Source organism: Ornithorhynchus anatinus, chromosome 8 (assembly GCF_004115215.2).
Source record: "Ornithorhynchus anatinus isolate Pmale09 chromosome 8, mOrnAna1.pri.v4, whole genome shotgun sequence".
Taxonomy (NCBI): domain Eukaryota; kingdom Metazoa; phylum Chordata; class Mammalia; order Monotremata; family Ornithorhynchidae; genus Ornithorhynchus; species Ornithorhynchus anatinus.
The window spans coordinates 6,188,838-6,210,256 of NC_041735.1; the positions used below are offsets into that span (position 1 = coordinate 6,188,838).

Sequence of the window (21,419 nt, forward strand, 5' to 3'; positions counted from 1 at the left end):
CAGCACAAAAGGTGGAGAATTTGACGCTTCAGCAATAACCTGAGACTATCCTTTAATATTTAATATGTTTCTTTGTGGAGTAGTTCTCTCCTCTGTGGCTCTTGGGGCTTGGGCCAGGAAGGTTAAAACAAAACCTAATATAAACAGAAGAAAGTTGTATTAAAAAGGCATTTCTCATGGAGGATTACAAGGCAGAATCTCTGTAAAATGTCACTTTTTTCTCCTGTGCATTCATTCTTAAAGTGATTTAAAAAAAAAAAAAGTCAAGGTGGGTGAGTGGATTTATCCAGCAATCTTTTTTTAAAACAAACGAACAAACAAAACGCAGGTAAAAGGGACCTGTTTGGAGTGAGAGGCAGAAGCGGAATTGGATGACAGAAGAATTGCCCTAAAACACAGGGATTTGGAGTTCGGGGGATTTGAATCTTAACTGATGAAACTTTCATATCACATCCCACTGGTTGTGGAGAAAGCACTCCTTAAATTTATGGAATGACAAGTTAACCAGTGCCCACAGGACTGTTTCCATATATTTAGATTTTCTGCCTATTTTGCATATTTCATTAAATAAAACATGTTCAAAATGTTTAATTCACTAACTTCTATATTACTGGGTACACGGAAGTGATGTCATTTACATACAAGGCGGTGTTGCTTTGAAATGTCAATCTGGCATTCTTGAACTGTGAGGGGGATTGCAACGGGCATGACTTGGGGGCATTCCCTGAGCTCGGAGGTCTTGATCAATCAAGCATTCAGTCGTATTTATTGAGCGCTTACCATGAACAGAGCACTGTTCTAAGTGCTTAGGAGAGTACAATAGAACATATCATAAAATTGGTAGATACATTCCCTGCCCACAGTCAGTTTACCGTCTAGAGAGGATGTGAGGCATCACCAGGTGATTATTTAACCTGGGGGCTAATCCCAGCTCTATCACCTGTCATGCGACCTTGGGCAAGTCACTTAACCTCTCTGTGGCTGTTACCTCATCTGTAAAATGGGGAGAAGCTACCTGCTCCCCCTCCCTTTTAGACTACGCTCCCCATGTTGGACAGGAGACTGTGTCCAAACTGATTATCTTGTATCTACCCCAGAGCTTAGCACAGTGCTTGATATCTAATAAATTTCTAATAAATGCCATTATTATTTATTAACAATAATAATAATAAACATCCTTTAATAATAATAACGGCATTTGTTAAGCACTTACTAAGTGCCAGGCACTGTAGTAAACACTGGGGTGGATACAAGCAAATCGGGTTGGACACAACCCCTGTCCCACATGGGGATCACAGTCTCAATCCCTATTTTACAGATGAGGTATCTGAGGCCCAGAGAAGTTAAGTGATTTGCCCAAGGTCACACAGCAGACAAGTGGCAGAACTGGGATTAGAACCCATGACCTTTTGACTCCCAGGTCCATGCTCTATCCACTTAGCCATACTGCTTCCCTAGAGCATGAGAAAAGGAGTTATATGTTATCGGATTCAATGGATAGATTTATTGAGCATCCACTGTGGGCAGAGCATTGTACTAAGCGCTTGAGAACGCAATAGCACATAACATGATCCCTTCCCACCAAGAGCTTACGGTTTAGTGGAAGAGCTTACAAATATGGAAGCTTCCTCTCAAGACATTAGGAGAACCTCAGGTAGACTAAATGACTCTCCACCCTCCTTGTCCTGCTTATAGGGAAGCAGCATGGCTCAGTGGAAAGAGCACAGGCTTGGGAGTCAGAGGTCATGGGTTTAAATCCCGGCTCTGCCGCTTGTCAGCTGTGTGATTGTAGGCAAGTCACTTCACTTCTCTGTGCCTCAGTTACCTCATCTGTAAAATGGGGATGAAGACTGTGAGCCTCGCGTGGGACAACCTGATTACCCATGTGTCTACCCCAGCGTTTAGAACAGTGCTCTGCACATAGTAAGCGCTTAACAAATACCAACATTATTATTATTACTGACATTTCAGCATGTCTTTGTTTCTGCCAATCAGTGGTATTTATTGAGTGCTTACTGTGTGCAGAGCACTGACCTCTAAGCACTTGGCTACTCCTCACCTTCTTCCTCCCTCATTAGTAAATAAATATATATTATATATATATTTATAATGATGGCACATATGTATTTAACTTTTAAACTTTGTTGCTTCCCCTCTACCTGAAAGTTTTTTAGAGTCTGTTTCCCCCCAGCTAAATTGTAAGCTTCTCAAGGGTCATGTCTACTAACTTAATCGTACTCTCCCAAGTGCTTAGTACAGTGTTCCAAAGTGCTTAATAAATACTCTTGATTGATGGAGACCATTAAATGTGTGTATCCTTATAAAGTAAATACAGCACCTAAACTTCTTAAGCTTAATAAGAAAGGGATTATTTCTACCAGTTTAATATTCTCTCCCAAGTCCCAAGTACTTAGTACAGTCTTAAGCGTACGAGCATTCAGTAGTGTTCATCAGTTATTCATAAACTTACTGGGAAAATCAGTCACTCCTACAGAAGCATGGTTTAGTGTCTTGACCAAATTTATACTTCCATGTACAGTCATCTCTAGACTGTAAGCTTGTTATGGGCAGAGAACACATCTGTGAATGCGAGTTCTGTCACAATGTACTCTCCCAAATGCTTAGTCCAGTACACTGCACACAGTGAGCGCTCAATAAATACCACTTATTTTAGCAATCAGAGATAAAAAATCATTGGGTCCTTAAAAGAAATTCAGAGACCAAATTAAAATAACTCTTCCTAAACTAAACCTAAGTTTTAGAACCAGCCCTTGTGTTTTCTTTTAGTCTCTTCTTGGTTGAAACTGGTTTTGGTTGACATTTTCACTGCCATTTTGTTTTCCAGGGAGCCTCGAGGTAGTATCAGCGTGAAGGTCTGTGATCTTGGCAAAGTGAGTATTTTGTGATGCCTTTGGGAAAATGTTGTCTGCTAATTCTGTTGGCTTCTCCCAATTGCTCGGTACAGTGCTCTGCCCGCCCTTAAATGCACAATAAATATCAATGATTGATCAATTAAGCATTACATGGTGGAAGGTACTGGATCTATAACCATTAAACACTTGAGATTCACCCCTCCCTCAGCCCCAGAACCCTTATGAATGTATTCATAAGTTATTTAAATGTCTGTCTCCCCTTTTGGACTGTAAGCTCCTGTGGGCAGAGAGCGTGTCTACCAGGTCTAAACACTCACAAGTGCTTAGTACAGTGCTCTGCACAGAGTAAGTGCTCAATAAATGCCATTGATTGACTGGGGGAGAAGAGAATGGCGAATCATCCAGTTTTCAGCTGGCCTGTCCCCGGATGTTACGAAAATGCCACCAGACAACTTTATTTCATTTTTATTCTTTAAATTCCCAGTCTCCACTCTGCCCCTGAGCTGTGTGGCTCAGAAGCAGTGTCTATATTAATAATAACTATGGCATTTTTAAAGTGCTTATTATGTGCCAGGCACTGTACGAAGCATTGGGGTGGATACAAGCAAATCGGGTTGGACACAGTCCCTTTTCCACAGGGGCCTCACAGTCTCAATCCCCATTTTACAGATGAGGTAACTGAGGTTTAGAGAAGGAAAGTGACTTGCCCGAGGTCATATAACAGACAAGTGGCAGGGCCAGGATTAGAACTGTGACCTTCAAACTCCTAGGCCCTGGCTCTATCCACTACACCATGTTGCTTCACAGGAATCTTAGAAAGGGAGGGGTTGGTTCAGTGCTTGGCACATAATAAGCACATAACAAATAGCACAGTTATTATTGTTATTATTATGGAACAAAGGGAGGAAGGTCAGGGATCCCAGAGTAAAGCTCTGGATTTGGGCGTCGAATCGACTTCTACCGCATTTGATGTCATTATTTTGCCCTGTAGGAATAACAGTGACACGCCACTGACATCAAGTGCCTCTGGGTAGCCGGGATCCGTGAGGGTCAGTCAATCCATCAATCGTATTTAATAATAATAATAATAATGTTGATATTTGTTAAGGGCTTACTATGTGCAGAGCACTGTTCTAAGTGCTGGGGTAGATACAGGATAATCAGGTTGTCCCACTTGAGGCTCACAGTCTTAGTCCCCATTTTACAGATGAGGTAACTGAGGCGCAGAGAAGTTAAGTGACTTGCCCACAGTCACACGGCTGACAAGTGGCAGAGCCAGGATTCGAACCCATAACCTCCGACTCCAGAGCTCGCTATGTGCAGAGCACTGTACTAAGCGCATGGGAGAGTATGATACAACAGAATTAGCAGACATGTTCCCCTGCTCATAACGAGCTTACGGTCTAGAGGGAGAGACAGACATTGGCCAGTAATGGTCAACAGTGGCCACTCGATGATGATGTTGGCATTTGTTAAGCGCTTACTATGTGCCGAGCACTGTTCTAAGCGCTGGCGTAGATACAAGGCAATCAGGTTGTCCCACGCGGGGCTCACAGACTTCATCCCCATTTTACAGATGAGGGAACTGAGGCACAGAGAAGTTAAATGACTTGCCCGAGGTCACACAGCTGACAAGTGGCAGAGCCAGGATTAGAACCCATGACCTCTGACTCCCAAGCCCGGGCTCTTTCCACTGGATGCTCTTCGGGTAGTTCACCACCACTCCAGACAACTATCTCCGGTGAGACTGCCACCGACTTCCCAGGGGTCTGCCCTCTGGGTAGATAGTCCTTTTTTTTTCTTTTAGTATTTGTTAAGTGCTTAGTATGTGCCAAGCACTGTACTGAGCACTAGAGTAGATACAAGGTAATCCGGTTAGACTCAGTCCCAGTCCCAAATAGGGCTCACGGTTTTCATCCCCAATTTACAGATGAGGTAACTGAGATACAGAGGAAGTGAAATGACTTACCCAAGGTCACACAGCAGACAAGTAGGGGAGCCGCGATTAGAACCCAGGTCCTTCTGACTCCCAGACCTGTGCTCTATTAGGTCACGCTGCTTCTCTTCTGGTAGTTGTTATGCGTGCACTATGTATCAAACACTGTTTTAAGCACTGGGGTAGTTACAAGTCAATTAAGTTGGACACAGTCCCTGACCCACTTGGGACTCACAGTCTCTCGGAGGGAGGCCAGGAGAACTAAAGGACAGAAAAGTTAAGTGAGTTGCCCAAGGTCACAAGCAAGCATTTCACAAACTGGGATTAGAACTCAGATCTTCTGACTCACAGGCCCGTTGTCTTTCCACTAGACTCTGCTGCTTCCCCAGGGCTTTACCCTGTCGCTGTTTCCCAGGGGACAGTGCTCTCTGCCAAGATTTCCGACCCTGGGATGGGGGTGATTGGGTCCTTGCATGTCCAGAGATCGGGAGGTCTGCTCCAGATTGGTTTTTCAAGATGAGTGTCGGCCAGCCATCTTTCCCTCTCGTGCTATTTCCAAGATAATGATGGCATCTGTTGAGCGCTTACTATGTGCCAAGCACTGTTCTAAGTGCTGGGGTGATACAAGGTAATCAGATTGTCCCACGTGGGGCTCACAGTCTTCATCCCCATTGTACAGATGAGGTCACTGAGGCCCAGAGAAGTGAAGTGACTTGCCCAAAGTCACACAGCTGACAAGTTGCGGATCTGGAATTAGAACCCATGACCTCTGACCCCCAAGCCCAGGCTTTTTCCATTGAGCCACGCTGCTTTTTGCTGCTTCAAACTGCATGTTGGCCCATCACGGGCAGGAGATCCAGCAATCTTCCCTTCCGCATTTAAACCACAACCCTGACTTTGCCGCAGGCAGTCGCACAAAATGTGGGCAGGCCAGTGGACTACAACGGAATAGGTGGGATTACTTTTCACATTTCCACTGCAGCTCCACAGACCCTTTGGTGGTGAAAGGCAAAGTGGAAAAACCTGTTCAAAGCGGGCTCACTGATATCGGGGTTCTGCGGTTTCATCGTGGATGTGGAAACTGTTCGCTGTGGGTATAATTTTCTGTACACATTGCACAGGGCACGTGAACAGAATGATGTTGCCCCTTCTCTTTTCTTGTTCGATAGCCTCTGGCCCCGAAGGACTCCTGGTGCATTCTGGGAGACCTCCCAGGAGCCATGCTGTGTGGGGCCATCATGGTGCGTTCAAAATGAAAAGAACGCCCTGGGAGTGAGTAGGTTTTCACTCGAGAAGATAGAAGCAAATGGTATTCAAATGTAATTGAGGCATCACATGAATATTTATCAGGAAATTTGCTCGCGAGTTCAGGTTGAGCAACTCCCCGTGGGCCTGATTCGGTCACAGTATGGGAAAATGCAAATAGGGCCTTGACTTGCATTTAAAGTAGGCCGCTCCATCTTAACAGGCTGACATCCTAGCCAAGTAACTTGTCGAAGTCGTGGTCCAGAGATATAGAGTTTAAATTTGTGACGTGCCGGGGTCGTGACTCGGTGTTAAATTCTCTTCTCTCGTTCCACCTAGATATCATCCCCATATCTGTCCGCGCGACCGTTTTCCAACATGGCGGCCTATGGACAGGCCCAATACAGTGCAGGGATCCAGCAGGCCGCTGCTTACACTGCCTACCCTCCAGCGCAAGCCTATGGAATACCATCCTACAGTGAGTAATGTCTGCGGTCCTTTCCGCTTCTTCGTTCTTCGAGAAGAACTCCTTTCACCTATATGCTGCATCTCCTTCTCATCTCCAAAGACACGTTGAATTAGTCACCTAAAGGCACTAAATGGATCGTCACCTTTTAGTCTATTCGAATGATTTAAATAATTCTAAAATTATTTGTCAGTCAGTTGTATTTATTGAGCGCTTATTGTGTGCAGAACTCTGTACTAAGCATTTGGGAGAGTACAATACAACATTTCCTGCCCACAGTGAGCTTACAGTTTAGAGGCAGAAACGTAGGAAATATGTTTATTGGAAAGGTAGCTCTGAAATTTTCCCAGCACAATTTCATGCCATCCCCTTGGCAAAGGAATTGAAGATTATTATTATTATTGTTGTTGTTGTTGTTGTCATATTTAAGTGTTTAATACATGTCTAGCACTGGAGTAGATCCAAGTTAATCAGGTTGGACACAGTTCCTGTCCCCCACGGTCTCACAGTATAAGTGGGAGGGAGAACAGGTATTGAATCTCCCCTTTAGAGTTGAGGAAATAGGGGCCCAGAGAAGTGACTCACCCAAGGTCACACAGAAAGCAGGCGGCAGAGCCGGAATTAGAACCTGGGTCCTCTGACTCTCAGGCCCACGCTCTTTTCACTAGGCCACGCTGCTTCCCACAGTAAAACCTACTGTTCCATGTAGCGAAAGTGTCTGTTATATTGTACTGTCCCTAGCTCTTAGTACAGTGCTCTGCACACAGTAAGTGCTCAATCGACTGACTATTCCAGTTTATAATCAGCGATCAGTGATCTCTGCTTTCATTCCCCAAGCACTTTCATGGATGTCATTTTATTCTCACAGCAGCCCTCTGGGGATAGAGAGAAGACCAATCACTCAGTCATTGGTATTTATTGAGCACTTACCATGTGCAAAGTACTGAACTAAGCACTTGGGAGATTATAACACTTTAGAGGTGGTAGACACGTTCACTCCAAGCTCATAGTATAGAGGGGAAGAAGGGTTTGCATTGAGATTTCTGGAGTTATATAATAATGGCATTTGTGAAGTGCTTACTATGTGCCAAGCACTGTTCTAAACACTGAGGTAGATACAAGGTAATCAGGTTGTCCCACGTGGGGGCTCACAGTCTTTACCCCCATTTTACAGATGAGGTAACTGAGGCACAGAGAAGTTAAGTGACTTGCCCAAGGTCACACAGACAAGTGGCGGACTCAAAATTAGAACCCAGGACCTTCTGACTCCCAGCCTGGGCTCTTTCCACTAAGCCATGCTGCTTCTCTAGTTCAGAATATGTGAATTCAGATTCCCTTTGCAGTCTAGATAGGTTTGCATTGGGATTTCTGGATTTGTATTGGAGTTCAGATTCCCGTTGCAGTCTAGATGGGTTTGTGTTAGGATTTCTGGAATTATATTTGAGTTCAGATTCCCTGGAGTGACATCCAGTGCTAATACCAATATCTGTCTCTGTCAGAAGGTGAAAAAAGAGCCAGTTACTACTGGGTAGAGTCATAACAGTCTCCATAGCCAGGCCCACATACTTCTTATGAATCCTATCCATACCTATTCTTTTAATTCTCTAAATTACGTATTCTTCCTAATTGTGTTCTCCATTCTTTTTATCCCTCCTTCAGTTTTCTATCTGTGGAATGCTTGCATTTGAGCTTTTCCACTTGGATGACAACCAGGAACATTAAAGCGATATTGTATTTAGACCCCTGACGAAACAGGGTATCCTCTAGACTGTCAGCTCGTTGCGCGCGGGGAATGTGTCTGTTATATGGTTGTGTGGTACTCTCCCAAGCGCTTAGTATAGTGCTCGGCACACAGTAAGCATTCAATAATTGTATGGAAATTGATTTGGTACCCAGCAATTTCAGGATTAAATCTTCCTCCTTCAGATTTCCAGAAAGAAAAAAGACCAAAGAAATGGAATTTGGATTTTAGTCATTTGAGTGAGCCAGTGCACCCTGTGCGTGTAGTTGAAAAATTCGTGGTTGGCCTCCATAGATCTTTCTCAAACCTTTTGGCCAACGTGATTGTCTCATGCTCTAGAGTAACTGAAATTGTCATTTTTTAAAATGGTATTAAACACTTATTATGTGTCAAGCACTGTTCTAAGCGCCAGGGTAAATAAAAGTTTATCACATTGGAAACAATCCAAGGTGAAACGGGGATTAAGACTGCGACCCCTATGTGGGACAGGCACTGCGTCCAACCGATTATCTTGTACCTACCCCAGCGCTCCGAACAATGCCTGGCACATAGTAAGCGCTTAACAATTACCACAATTATTAATATCTAAGCCCAGATCAGCCTAGAATAGGTATGGTGTGATAATGGCAAGTGAGGAGAGCTAGAGAAAAGTTGGGAAGAGAGGACAAAGGATTGATGAGGATGCCTCCTATCAGTATGTGTTTAGTGACTGTCCTTTGGGTTTTTTTTTTCCCCTCCCCTTCCAAAGGCATCAAAACTGAAGACAGCTTGAGCCATTCCCCGGGACAGAGCGGATTCCTCAGCTACGGGTCCACTTTCAGCACACCCCCTACAGGGCAAGCCCCATACACCTACCAGATGCACGGTCAGTACACTGATCTCCCCCCGCCGCCCACCTCACTGCCCACCTCTAGCCTGTAAGAAACTCTAGATTGTAAGCTCATCGTGGGCAGGGAATGTATCTACCAACTATTGTGTACTCTCAAGCACTTAGTACAGTGCTCTGCACACAGTAGGTGCTCAGTAAATACCATCGATAACGGAACCCTCTGAATAAGGTGTCATAATGCTAACCTTCTCACCGTACCGCAATCTGGTCTATCTCGCTGCCGATATCTCACCCACATCCTACTTCTGGCCTGGAACGTCTTCCCTCCTCATATCAGACAGGTAATTGCTTTCTCCAACTTCAGAACCTTATTGAAGGCACCCTTTCTTCACGACGCTTTCCCTGACTAAGCCTCCTCTTCTTTCCCCACTCCCTTATGCGCTGCTCTTACTTGCTCCTTTATTCATCCTCCCTCCTATCCCCACAGCACATCTGTATATATCTGTAATTTATTTATTTATCTATTTATATTAATGTCCGTCTCCCCCTCTAGAATATGAGCTTGTTGTAGGCAGGAATGTGTATGGTTGTTGTTCTATTGTACTCTCCCAAGTGGTTAGTACAGTGCTTTGCACACCATAAGCACTCAATAAGTACTACTGAATAAATGAATAGAGCTGAAAGGACTGATGAGAAGTAATTTGGTATAGCCCTCTGCCTTCGAGCCGGTGAATGCTGAAATAACCTGGGAAAGATGGTGATGTGAAGTGAACAAAAAGCCCAGGAAGGAAATGAGGCCTGGCTCCTCTCTTCCTCTTGCCACTTGAGATGCCTAATACGTAGGAAAAATGTTTGAGTGCTCTGCTTCCCTCCTCTGCATTTTCATCAGCCTTGAGCTTCTGGGGCATCGTGATGGGAAATAGCAAATGTTCATCCATTCAGTCGTATTTATCCAGTGCTCATTGTGCTCAGAGCACTGTAGTAAGTGCTTGGGAGAGTACAACAGAACAATAAACAGACACATTCCCTGCGCAGAACGAATTTACAGTCTAGAGGACGAGCTATGCTTAATCCCCTTGGTGTGTGCCCGATGGGATTTGAGTATCACTATGAAGCACTGGCCTCTAAGATGGGTGTAAAGCCAGTCTCTTGTACAAAGTCGACAGGCCAAACAAGAATCATGAAAATCTCTGGCCACCATGGGCAGCGAAGGTGGGCACCCCAGTGCCCACAGGCTGGTTCAAGGAGCTGGGGCACTGAGTCTGGCACCATTGCAGCCTCTCTTAGTTGGGCACTTCCTGCAGATCTTTTGCCAACTAAGCCCCCCTTTCCTCTTCTCCCACTCCCTTCTGCATCGCCCTGACCTGCTCCCTTTATTCATCCCCCACCACCGCACCAGCCCCACAGCACTTACATCTTTATCTGTCGCTTAATTCTTTCTATTCATGTCTCTCTCCCTCTCTAGACTCTCAGCTCACTGTGGGCAGGGAATGTGTCTGTTCATTGATATGCTGTACTCTCCCATACGCTTAGTACAGTGCTCCACATACCGTAAGCACTCAATAAATACGATTGAATGAATAATCAACCATTTCGCGTGGGCTCTTGGTCCCCGAAGTCTTCTTGACCAGAGGCCAAGGAAGTCCCACCCCGGACTTGAGTCAGTTACCATGGTGATTCTGGTGCGATGGACAGGGGTCTGAGAGAAACTGAGGCGCATCCAGAAAAGGGGGAGCGAGGAGAGCCGGAAGACACCTGCCTCTCAACCCCTGAGGTCCTCCATCTTTTTTTTTCCCTCATTTTCCCTCACTTCATAAATAATTGTCATGACTTATCCACAACAGTGCCCAGCGCTTAGAACAGTGTTTTGTACATAGTAAGCGCTTAACAAATGCCATCATTATTTATTTATTCATAAATAGTGATGAGGGAGGCAACTCAAACTCTTTCCAGAAGGCAGTCATTCCTCACTGAGACCTTGCCTGTGGTCCCTGGGCTCAGGCAGGAAAATTTCCTGTTGCTTCCCACGCTGGCACCGAGGCTAGATGTATTTGTGCAGCCCTGATTCTATCAGGAAATGCTGGATTTGTTGCCCCCTTTGCTGGAGGAGCAGAAGCAGCTGGGCCGTGTCCCAATTAACTCCATTCCGATTTAACGTTAATGGCTCTAAACTGCTATTGACACAGCACAGGCATTTCCATCGGTATTTTGCCAGCCTGATCCACTAGGCTGCTTTTTTTCAACGGGATCCGCCTCGAAACCATTCGCATGTGCTTCGTATTAACTTTAAAAAAAAAAAATGTTCAGAGAATAAATAAGCCCTCAACCTATTTTGACAGCCTTTTTGTAAAGATATTTTTTGTTTCTTCTTTTGAAATGGAATATTTGGTTGAAAAGTGTCAATTTCGAGCACATCATTGCATCTTTGACAAACCTGGATGAGGATCTTGATTTGGAGGCTTTCCAGTTAAGGGAATCAGAAACATTGACCCAGTGCCGTTTGTGCATTTTTTGTGGCTGTGTGTATAGCCCCTTTCCTCCAAATAGCTCAATTCTTTGCTTGTTTGTTGAAAGAAAGAAAAGGACACAGGAATTAGTCATAGTTACGGCAAAAACACTTTTGATTTTTCTCCGTTTGCAGCAGAAGTGTAAGTAATGAAAATAAAGCAGGCTAAAAATCAAATCAAAGAACTGGCCTCGCCTGGGGATCCATCTTGAACTCATGGTTCTTTTTAGATGGACACATTGGTTTCTGGCTTCCGCTCCGCCTGGGCAGGGATCGTGTCTGTTTATTGTTGTATTGCACTCTCCCAAGCGCTTAGTACAGTGCTCAGCACACTTGATAAATACACTTGATAAGTGCGCGCTCAATAAATACCATCTCTTGGGAGTGAGGAGACTTGGGTTCTATCCCCAGCTCTGCCACTTGCCTGCTGTGTGACTTTGGGCAAGTCACTTAACCACTCTGATGTTGATTTCCTCATCTGGAAATTGGGGATTAAACCTTTGTTTTCCTTCTCCCTAAACTGCGAGCCTCATGTGGGAGAGGGATTATGTTTTATCTGATTATCTTGTATGTAACCCAGTGCTTAGCATAGTATGTTTATACCATAGTAAGTGCTTAAAAACAATGATTAGGATATATATAATATATAGGATGATAATATATGGTGTATTACATAATATAATACCAATATATAATATATATGTATTAGGTTGTAATAATTATTAGCTTGCAACTCTAGCCTATAAGGTCCTTGACAGCCGAGATCGTGTGCACCAACAGTATTGTTCTGAACTTCCCAAGTGCTTAGTATAGTCCTCTGCACGCAGTTAACACTCCATAAATACCATTGATTGGTTGATTTATCATTACATTTCAGATCTGCAAATGCATTTGTAAGGATGCTTTCTCCCACTAAGGGAACCAGCATGGCGTGGTGGATAGAGCATGGGCCCGGGAGTCAGAAGGTCATGGGTTCTAATCCCAGCTCTGCCTTTTGTCTGCTCCGTGACCTTGGGCTAGTCACTTCACTTCTCTGCAGTTCACTTGCCTCATCTGGGGCTTGAGAATGTGAGCCTCACATAGGGCAGGGACTGTGTCCAACCCGATTTGACTGTATCTACCCCAGTGCTTAGTACAATGCCTGGCACACAGTAAGCACTTAACAAATATCATAACTGTTGTTATTATTATTATTACTAAGTATAGAGAGGTCAGTTTTGACCAAGTTGTGGTACCTCACTTTTAAAGACCTCTGTAGCAATAGCCATTCATCTATGGAAGGAAAACTGCTGCCTCATGGGTCCTAAAGGGATTTTGCTGAAGGGAAGACACTCATCTGGAAGATGGAATCAGATCTGGACAACTCCTTTGCCTCTATCTCCCCACCTCAGGGAGACTCGGGTGACCACAGGGAGGAGAAACCAGCGAGCTCTTTAGCAATAGATTGTCTTTTGCATCTTTGGCATAGACCTGGTGGTTCTGGGATGGATTTGTGGAAAATGTGAGTTTTTAAAAGGAGGGAAGAAATGAAACTTGTCGCGTGGAAAGGGTCTAGGCAGAGGGGAGAAGGGATGGAGAAAAGGGACTGAAATAATCATATTTAACTGGAGAAAAGTGGAAGAGGAAGAAAAGGATAAAGAGATGGGAAACCTTTCCCCTCTAGACTCAAAGGTCATTTTTTATGGTGTTTGTTAAGCACTTACTGGGTGCCAGATACTGTATTAGACGCTGGGGTGGATACAAACAAACTGGTTGGACACAATCCCTGTCCCACATGGGGCTCACAGTCTTTATCCCCATTTTACACAAGATGACTGAGACCCAGAGAAGTGAAGTTTTTTGCCCAAAGTCACAGAGCCGACAAATATTAGAGGTGGGATTAGAATTCAGATCTTCTGACTCCCAGGCCCTAATCCCCAATAGCAATTTTTCCCCTTTGTAAACAACCCAAGGCAAAAGGGAATCTTCCCCTCATGTTCCTGAACTTGTGACAGTTTTTTTTCTTTCATTATGCTCTATAGTGGGGATGTTACGTTATTAGAGGATATATTAGAGCATGTATCTGTATGAGTGTTTAGGTAGCCGACATGCACCTGCCTTCAGGGGATTAAGGCAAGTCATTTCTAGGATCTTCTCAGATGTTGCCATAGAGTGAGCCAATTTTGAGCAGCCTTAATTCATTTATTCATTTGATTGTTTTTATTGAGCACTTACTGTGTGCAGAACACTGTACTATGTGCTTGAGAAAGTACAATACAACACTAAACAGTGACATTCCCTGCCCACAATGAGCTCACTGTCTAGAGGGGTCTGCCCAGTGCCAAGGGCATTTTCTGATGAGGAAAGGTGTCAAGCTTGTCTCTATTCCCCATTATCACCCCACCTCTTCCACCCTAACTCTGGTTTCCTGGTATAATCCAACAAGAATAACAATAATTTTGGCATTTGTTTAGCGCTTACCGTGTGCCAGTCACTGTGCTAAATTCTGGGGTAGATGTAAGGTAAATGGGTTGGACAGTCCTCATATTTTATCCCCATGGCTCACAGTCTTCATCCCCATTTTACAGATGAAGGAACTGAGGCCCAGAGAAGTGAAGTGACTCATGCAAGGTCACACAGCAGGCAAGGGGTAGAGTCAGGATTAGAACCCAGGTCCTCCTTACTTCCAGGCCCATGATCTATCCACTAAACCACACTGCCTCTCAAACAAACTCTCAAGGTTCCTTGTTGAAGGGAAAGAATAACAGTACTACTAATAACAATATTATGGTATTTAAGGGCTTACAATATGTCAAGCACCTTCTAAACTCTGGGCTACATTGAAGTTCATCAGATTGGACACCATCCCTGCCCCACGTGGGAACTCACAGCCAAAATATAAGGGAGAACAGATATTTATTCCCCATTGTACAGATGAGCAAACTGAGGCACAGAGAAGTTAAGTGACCTGCCCAAGTTCACACAGCAAGAATGAGAGGGAGCTGGGGTTAGAACTCTGGCTCTCAGGGCCCCAATTTTTTCCATCAGGCCACGCTGAATTGGCTACTTTCTCCTCTAGACTGTAGGCTTGTTGTGGGCAGGGAATGTGTCCCTTTACTGTTAAATTGTACTCTCCCAAGCACTTAGTACAGTGCTCTGCACACAAGTGCTCAATAAATACAACTGAATGAATAAATTAATACTCCCCCTCCTACTCATATCTGTTTACCTTTCCCCTAATCCTCCTGCCATGTCAGATTGAGTCTTCTTCTTCAGTCCTGTGCTCATTGTCCTTTATTTACACACAGAAGCACTGTGGCCTAGCGGAAAGCACATGGGCCTGAGAGACAGAGGACCTGGGTTCTAATCCCAGCTCCGCTACTTTGCTCTGTGTCCATGGGCAAGTCGCTTAGCTTCTCTGTGTCTGCAAAATGGGGATTCAATACGCATTCTCCCTCTTAGACTGGGAGCGCCTGTGGGAATTGATTATCTTCTACCTACTCCAGTGTTTAGAACAGTGCTTGGCACATAGAAGCACTCTACAAATGCCACAGTTAAAATCATGGTGTAGTGAATAGAGCTCTGGCCTGGGAGTCAGAAGGGCAGGGATTCTAATCCCAGCTCCTCTGCTTGTCTGCTGTGTGGCCGTGGGCAAGTCACTTCAATTCTCTGGGCCTCAGTTGCCTCATCTGTAAAATGGGGATTAAGACTGTGAGCCCCATGTGGTACAGCGACTGTTCAATCCCATTTGCTTGTGTCCACCCACCACTTAGTACAGTGCCTGGCAAATAATAAGCATTTAACAAATACTATAATTATTAGTAGTAATGATAATAAAATAGCTGACCACTTAACAATAAGGGAAGGAGAGGCTGCACTAGACATCATGGCAGGAGACAGGAGGGGCTGCCTTTATTTTTGAAGCTGAAGCTACTGCTGCTGAAATCTTATCCACACTTGTGGGTGTGACTGATAAGACTTAGGTCCAGCTGACAGCCTCTAAGGACAGCCAGACTTGCCCAGCAGTTGCTGGAGCCCAGGTTTGTTCATGGAGTTAAATGCTTTTAAAAGATCTTGCAACAGCAGGTTTGAGGTCACGGTGATTGCAAGCCAAGAGCCTATCTGCAGGGTTTTGCTTTGATCCATTTAGCAAGTTCTTAGCTGTTTTCTCTGGTTGCTGGGCAAGGAGAATTCCAGCTATCTTCCCCCGGTGGGGCAAAAGTGGTATTTAGTTATATATATGAATGTCTGACACCCACTCTAGACTGTCAGCTCATTGTAGGCAGAGAATGTGTCTGTTTATTGTTCTATTATACTCTCCCAAGTGCTTAGTATAGTGCTCTGCACAAAGTCAATAAATATGATTGAATGAATGAATGAAAGTGCTATAGAGGTGAGTTTCCACTATCACCCCTCGCCTATCTTAAAGATTTTTACAGTCGTGACTAACATTTATTAAATGCTTGTGGTTTGCTAAGCACTGGAATCATTTCAAAACCAATCAACCGGTGGAAGTAATAAATCAGTCGATCAATCAGTGGTATTGATCGATTGTATTTATTGAGCACATACTATGTGCACAGCACTGTTCTAAGTCCCTGGGAGAGCACCATATAGCAATTAGACAAGTTCCCTGCCGACAACGAGCTTACAGTCTAGCAGGGGAGGCAAACATTAATAGGAATAAATAATATAAAATTTAAAGATATGAACGTAAGTGCTGTGGGATGGGGGTGGGGCAAATATCAAATGTCCAGAGGTCACAGAATAAGCATTTATTGAATGCTTACTTTGTGCAGAGCACTGTACTAAATGCTTGGGAGAGTACAATACAACAGAGTTGATAAACACATTCCCTGCTCCCAAAGAGCTTACCGATTGAACAGTTATTGTGTGCAGAGCGTTGTAATAATTATTATGGTATTTGTTAAGCGCTTACTATGTGCCAGGCACCGTACTAATCGCTGGGATGGACACGAGCAAATGGGATTGGACACCTGAGGTGAGGCAGTGTGAATGGCTCTGAACAGCCATCACCACTACTGCAAAAGCAAGTCAAGGGCAGGGCCTCCTGGTGATACATCATACCTTTTCCTCCTTACCCATCCGTGGTGGTGATAGACTGACACAACCTGCTCAGTCCAGCACTCGCCAACTTGCCCATCTACAGGGACCCGTAAGTCGTTCAGGTTCCGCTCTCAGACGGCGGTACAATCAGACACCGTTGTGGAGATCTTGAGTGCTATCTTTAGTTCATCTGGGAGGCATAAGGGAAGCAGCGTGGCTCATTGGAAAGAGCACGGGCTTTGGAGTCAGGGCTCAGGAGTTCGAATCCCAGCTCTGCCACTTGTCAGCTGTGTGACTGTGGGCAAGTCACTTCACTTCTCTGTGCCTCAGTTCCCTCATCTGTAAAATGGGGATTAAGACTGTGAGCCCCACGTGGGACAACCTGATTCCCCTGTGTCTACCCCAGCGCTTAGAACAGTGCTCGGCACATAGTAAGCGCTTAACAAATACCAACATTATTATTATTATTATTACCCCAGCGCTTAGAACAGTGTTCTGCACCTAGTAAGGACTTAACAAATACCAACATTATTATTATTATTTTGAGATGGCATCGGTGATTTTTGAGTTGGCTTGTCACATTTCCTGAGCAGAAGGGGATCTCTATTTTGTTCATTTGGGAAGTATGGATGGTGTTGGTGATTTTGGGGATGGCTTGTCACATTTCCTGAACAGAAGGGGATCTCTGCTGTTTTAGCTTTCCAGACTTAAGTGATGTGGTGACTTTTCTCTTCCCCTTCATATGTTTCAGCATCATTCTTCCCTGTGCACTGAAATCTCCCATGATTATTAGCTTGTCAGACTGTGAAGCCACTGCCGTGAGAATATCCAGAGCCTTGTAGAATTTTCCTTTCTCTTTGTTACTATCAGTCATTCTTCGTGCATAGAAGGTGAGAATCTTTGCATAAAGACAGTTGAAGGGTCATCAGTCGGTCATTTATGCCTCTGGGCACATTTGGGAGAACAGAGGCTAAGCATTGTCTGACTGGAAAATCATCATCTGAGTGAGCGTGGCCTAGTGGATAGATCACAGGCCTGGGAGTCAGAAGGACCTGGGTTTTAGTCCCGGCTCCACCACTTGTCTGTTGGCTGACCTTGAGCAAGTTGCTTGACTTCTCTGTATCTCTGTTACCTCATCTGGAAAATGGAGATTGACTGTGAGCCCCGTGTGAGACATGGACTGGGTCCGACCTGATTATCTTGTGTCTACCCCAGTGCTTAGAACAGCTCCTGGCACATACTAAGCCCTTGGAGAAGCAGCATGGCGTAGCGGATGGAGCACGGGCCTGGAGCCAGAAGGACCTGGGTTCTAATTCCGGCTCAGCCACTTGTCTGCTATATAATCTTAGGCAAGTCATTTCACTTTTCTGGGCCTCAGTTATCTCATTTGTAAAATGAGGATTAAGACTGTGAGTCTCATGAAGGACATGGACTGTGTCCAACCTGACTAGCTTGTTTCTCCTCCCACACTTAGTACAGTGTCTGGCACGTATTAAACACTTAGGAAATGCCATAAATTAAAAAAAAAGAGTTATGAAGCTATGAGAGTAGATGAACTCTCCAAGGGATACTGTCATCTTAGGGATGACCATGTTCTAGAAAATTGGAATTTTGTATTTCTCTTCTCAGACATTTAGCTTCCTTGCACCTTATAACCTGCCACTGAGTCATTAATCTTGCAGATATTTGATATTTTATACAAGTCGAACCTGCAATGAACTGGAATTTTTGTGTTCCTTATGAAAGGGGAATCACACATTCGTTTGTATTCTCCTTGTTCAACAAAGAGATAAATTCTAAATATGCCTGAGAGAGACCTTGCGATTGACTTTTTTCTGTCCTGAGAAAAATGTTAATGTTCATTGGTGATATTTGATTTTCAAGGGCAGTAAATCAAATAATTTGCTTTCGGTTACATGGGTCAATTGGGTGAAAGGTAGAGGAATGGGTAAAAGCTTAGATCTAAAACCCTTTAAGGGTTTTAAAGTTTGAGTTTTAAAGTTTGCGCTAACCCCTTTAAATTCTCATTCCAGTATTGTGAAATTATCATTTTATTTGATGATTATTAAATAAGCACAATGTGGTAAACATTCTAAGTCTCTTATGAACACCAGATGTACTTTGCTAGATTTTTTAAATCAGTTGACAAGCTTCTTGAAGTTCGTCAAAACTGTTGTGTGCCTGTGGACTTTTAGCAATATTCCTCTTAGAGCAAATCTGAGGAAATACAGTGTGCTTGAGTTGTCCTGGATTAACTGCAGGGGATTTCACTCTGTGGCATCCCTAGAATTTATGTACTTATTTGTTCCCATCCTCAACACTTCTGTCTAGCATTTATTGCTGACATTCCATTTTTAAATTTTGAATATTCTGTTTATAAATATTTTTATGTCTGTCTCTCCCATTGCTGTGTAAAATCCTTGTGTAAGCTTTCCCTGACTAATCTCTCTTCTCCTCACCCTGTTTTCCCTCCCTTCTGCATCACTTATGCACTTAAGTCTGTAACTCCAAGCACTTTGAGACTCACCCCATCCGATTTAGGTATATATTGTTATATTCTGTTGCTCCCTCTACCTGATATTTATTTTAATAACTCTGCCACTAGATTGTAATCACCTTGAGAGGCAGAGATCTCCCAGGTGCTTAATACAATGCTCCGCACACAGTAAACGCTTAATTGATTCCATTGATGATTAATAATAATAATTAATGCACTTGTTAAGTGCTTACTATGTGCCAAGCACTGTTCTAAGCGCTGAGGTAGATATAAGCTAATCAAGTTGGACACAGTCCCTGTCCCACAAGGGCTCATGCTCTTAATCCCCATTTTATAGATGAGGGAACTGAGGCCCAGAGAAGTTAAGTGGCTTGCCCAACATCACACAGCAGACATGTGGCAGAGCTGAGATTAGAACCCAGGTCCTTCTGACTCCCAGGCCTCTGCTATATCCACTAAGCCGTGCTGCTTCTCTTGATTGGCAACAAACCTTTGTTATGCCCTTTCCCAAGTACTTAGTACAGTATACAGCACTCAAGGGCTGCTCAATAAATATCATTACTATTATTATGTCATACTATTGTTATTAGGGTAAATCGAGCAAGCCCCACCCCCTAAAAGGAAGAGCTGGTGTCTTCCACCAAAATTATTGGATAAATTCTTGGTATCCCGCAGCATAAAATTTCTCCAAGCTGTCTGGGCAGTGAGGGAAATAGAGAGACTGTGTGAGTCGAAACTGGCCTGCAGTCCAGAGGCTTTGTAAAATTAAAACCTCCCTAGAAAACGAGGTAGGACAAGACCCCAGCTTCCCAGCTGGTTTGCATTAGTCTCAGTCTAAGACTGTGGCGACAAAGCCGTGTTCCACGCCCTAGTAAGTTCAGGGAGGAGAGGCCTCCTTCAGGAGGGGTCAAATCTCACTTTTTACAGTATAAATTAAAGGTCCCCTCTTCTCTTCTCCCTCCTTTGCTCTCCCCTCCCTGTCCCTCTGCCCCCCTTCCTCCCACCTTGGCAACACAATATCTCTTTCAAAGATTTCAAAACATTGAAGCAGACCGTGCTAAATTGACTTTATTGTTTTAAAAGCAGCCAAAAAGTAAGAAGTGTCCAGTCACGGGCCCCTATGTTACTTATCATTCTGCAGCGGGAGATTAAGGGCTAGGAGGTAGATGGATTAACATTCTGCTTTGCCAGATTCTACCACGATCTCGTCGTTCCAGTCCGTACCTCCTGAAGGAAAAGTCATCAGAAAATCAGCAGGGTTTTAGGGTAGCAAGAAAGTCCCTATCTTAGGGGAGCAGAAGGAGGTAAGGTTTCCAGGTGTGGGAGATGTAGGAAGGGAGGAAAAAACCTTCAGTCTTCATTTAGCCATTGCTTACTGAAAGTACTAGAAAAATAGACAATTATTATTATTATTATTATGGTGGTATTATTATTATGGTATTTGTTAAGTGCCATGTGCCAAGCACTGTTCTAAGCTCTGGGATACATACAAGGAAATGAGGTTGTCCTCCTTGGAGCTCACAGTCTTAATCCAGATGAAGGAACTGAGGCACAGAGGAGTTAAATGGCTTGCACAAGGTCACACAGCAGACAAGTGGAGGAGCTGGGATTAGAACCCATGTCCTCTGACTCCCAAGCCTGTGCTCTTTCCACTAAGCCACATGGGACTTTTTTCCTGTTTTTTAGATGATACTGGCCTTGCCTGTTGGAATCACTGGTGATAGGCAGAATATCACTCCCCCTGCCCCCAAACACGCACACACACACACAAATCTATTTGTTTTCCTAAAGCTGTCTTTGAATGTGTGCTATTTCTCACCTCTCCTACTTCTTCTTTTCTTTCCCTATCCCATGCCATTATGTTTCTTATGAGTTTGAAGTCAAGCATCCAAAACCAACATTTCCTTCACGGGTGTCAGTGACTCATATTTATTGAGCGCTTACTGAGTCCACAGCACTGTACTAAGTGCTTGGGAAAGTAGACTATAACAATGTAGCAAATACATTCCCTGTCCACATGGAGCTTACAGTTCATTCAGTCGTATTTACTGAGTGCTTACTGTCTGCAGAGCACTGTACTAAGTGCTTGGGAAATACAGTTCAGCAACAGGTAGAGACAGTCCCTGCCCACAACGGGCTCACAGTCTAGAAGGGGGGAGACAGACATCAAAACAAGTAAACAGGCATCAGTAGCATCCTTATAAATAAATAGAATTATAGATATATACACATCATTAATAAAAATACATAGAATTATATTAAGTATGTATGTTTATACAG

At 44.0% G+C, this 21,419-nt stretch overlaps 1 protein-coding gene across 1 annotated transcript in view; it reads left to right on the plus strand.

Annotated features, from left to right (window-relative positions):
- The window catches only part of EYA2 (EYA transcriptional coactivator and phosphatase 2), a 108,032-nt gene that overhangs the window by 5,233 nt on the left and 81,380 nt on the right, over positions 1 to 21,419 (plus strand). The window contains exons 2-4 of the mRNA XM_029070635.2: positions 2,788 to 2,891; positions 6,394 to 6,532; positions 9,010 to 9,126. Coding sequence (XP_028926468.1) covers positions 2,788 to 2,891; positions 6,394 to 6,532; positions 9,010 to 9,126 — 360 coding nt within the window. The remainder of the gene's footprint in view (positions 1 to 2,787; positions 2,892 to 6,393; positions 6,533 to 9,009; positions 9,127 to 21,419) is intronic.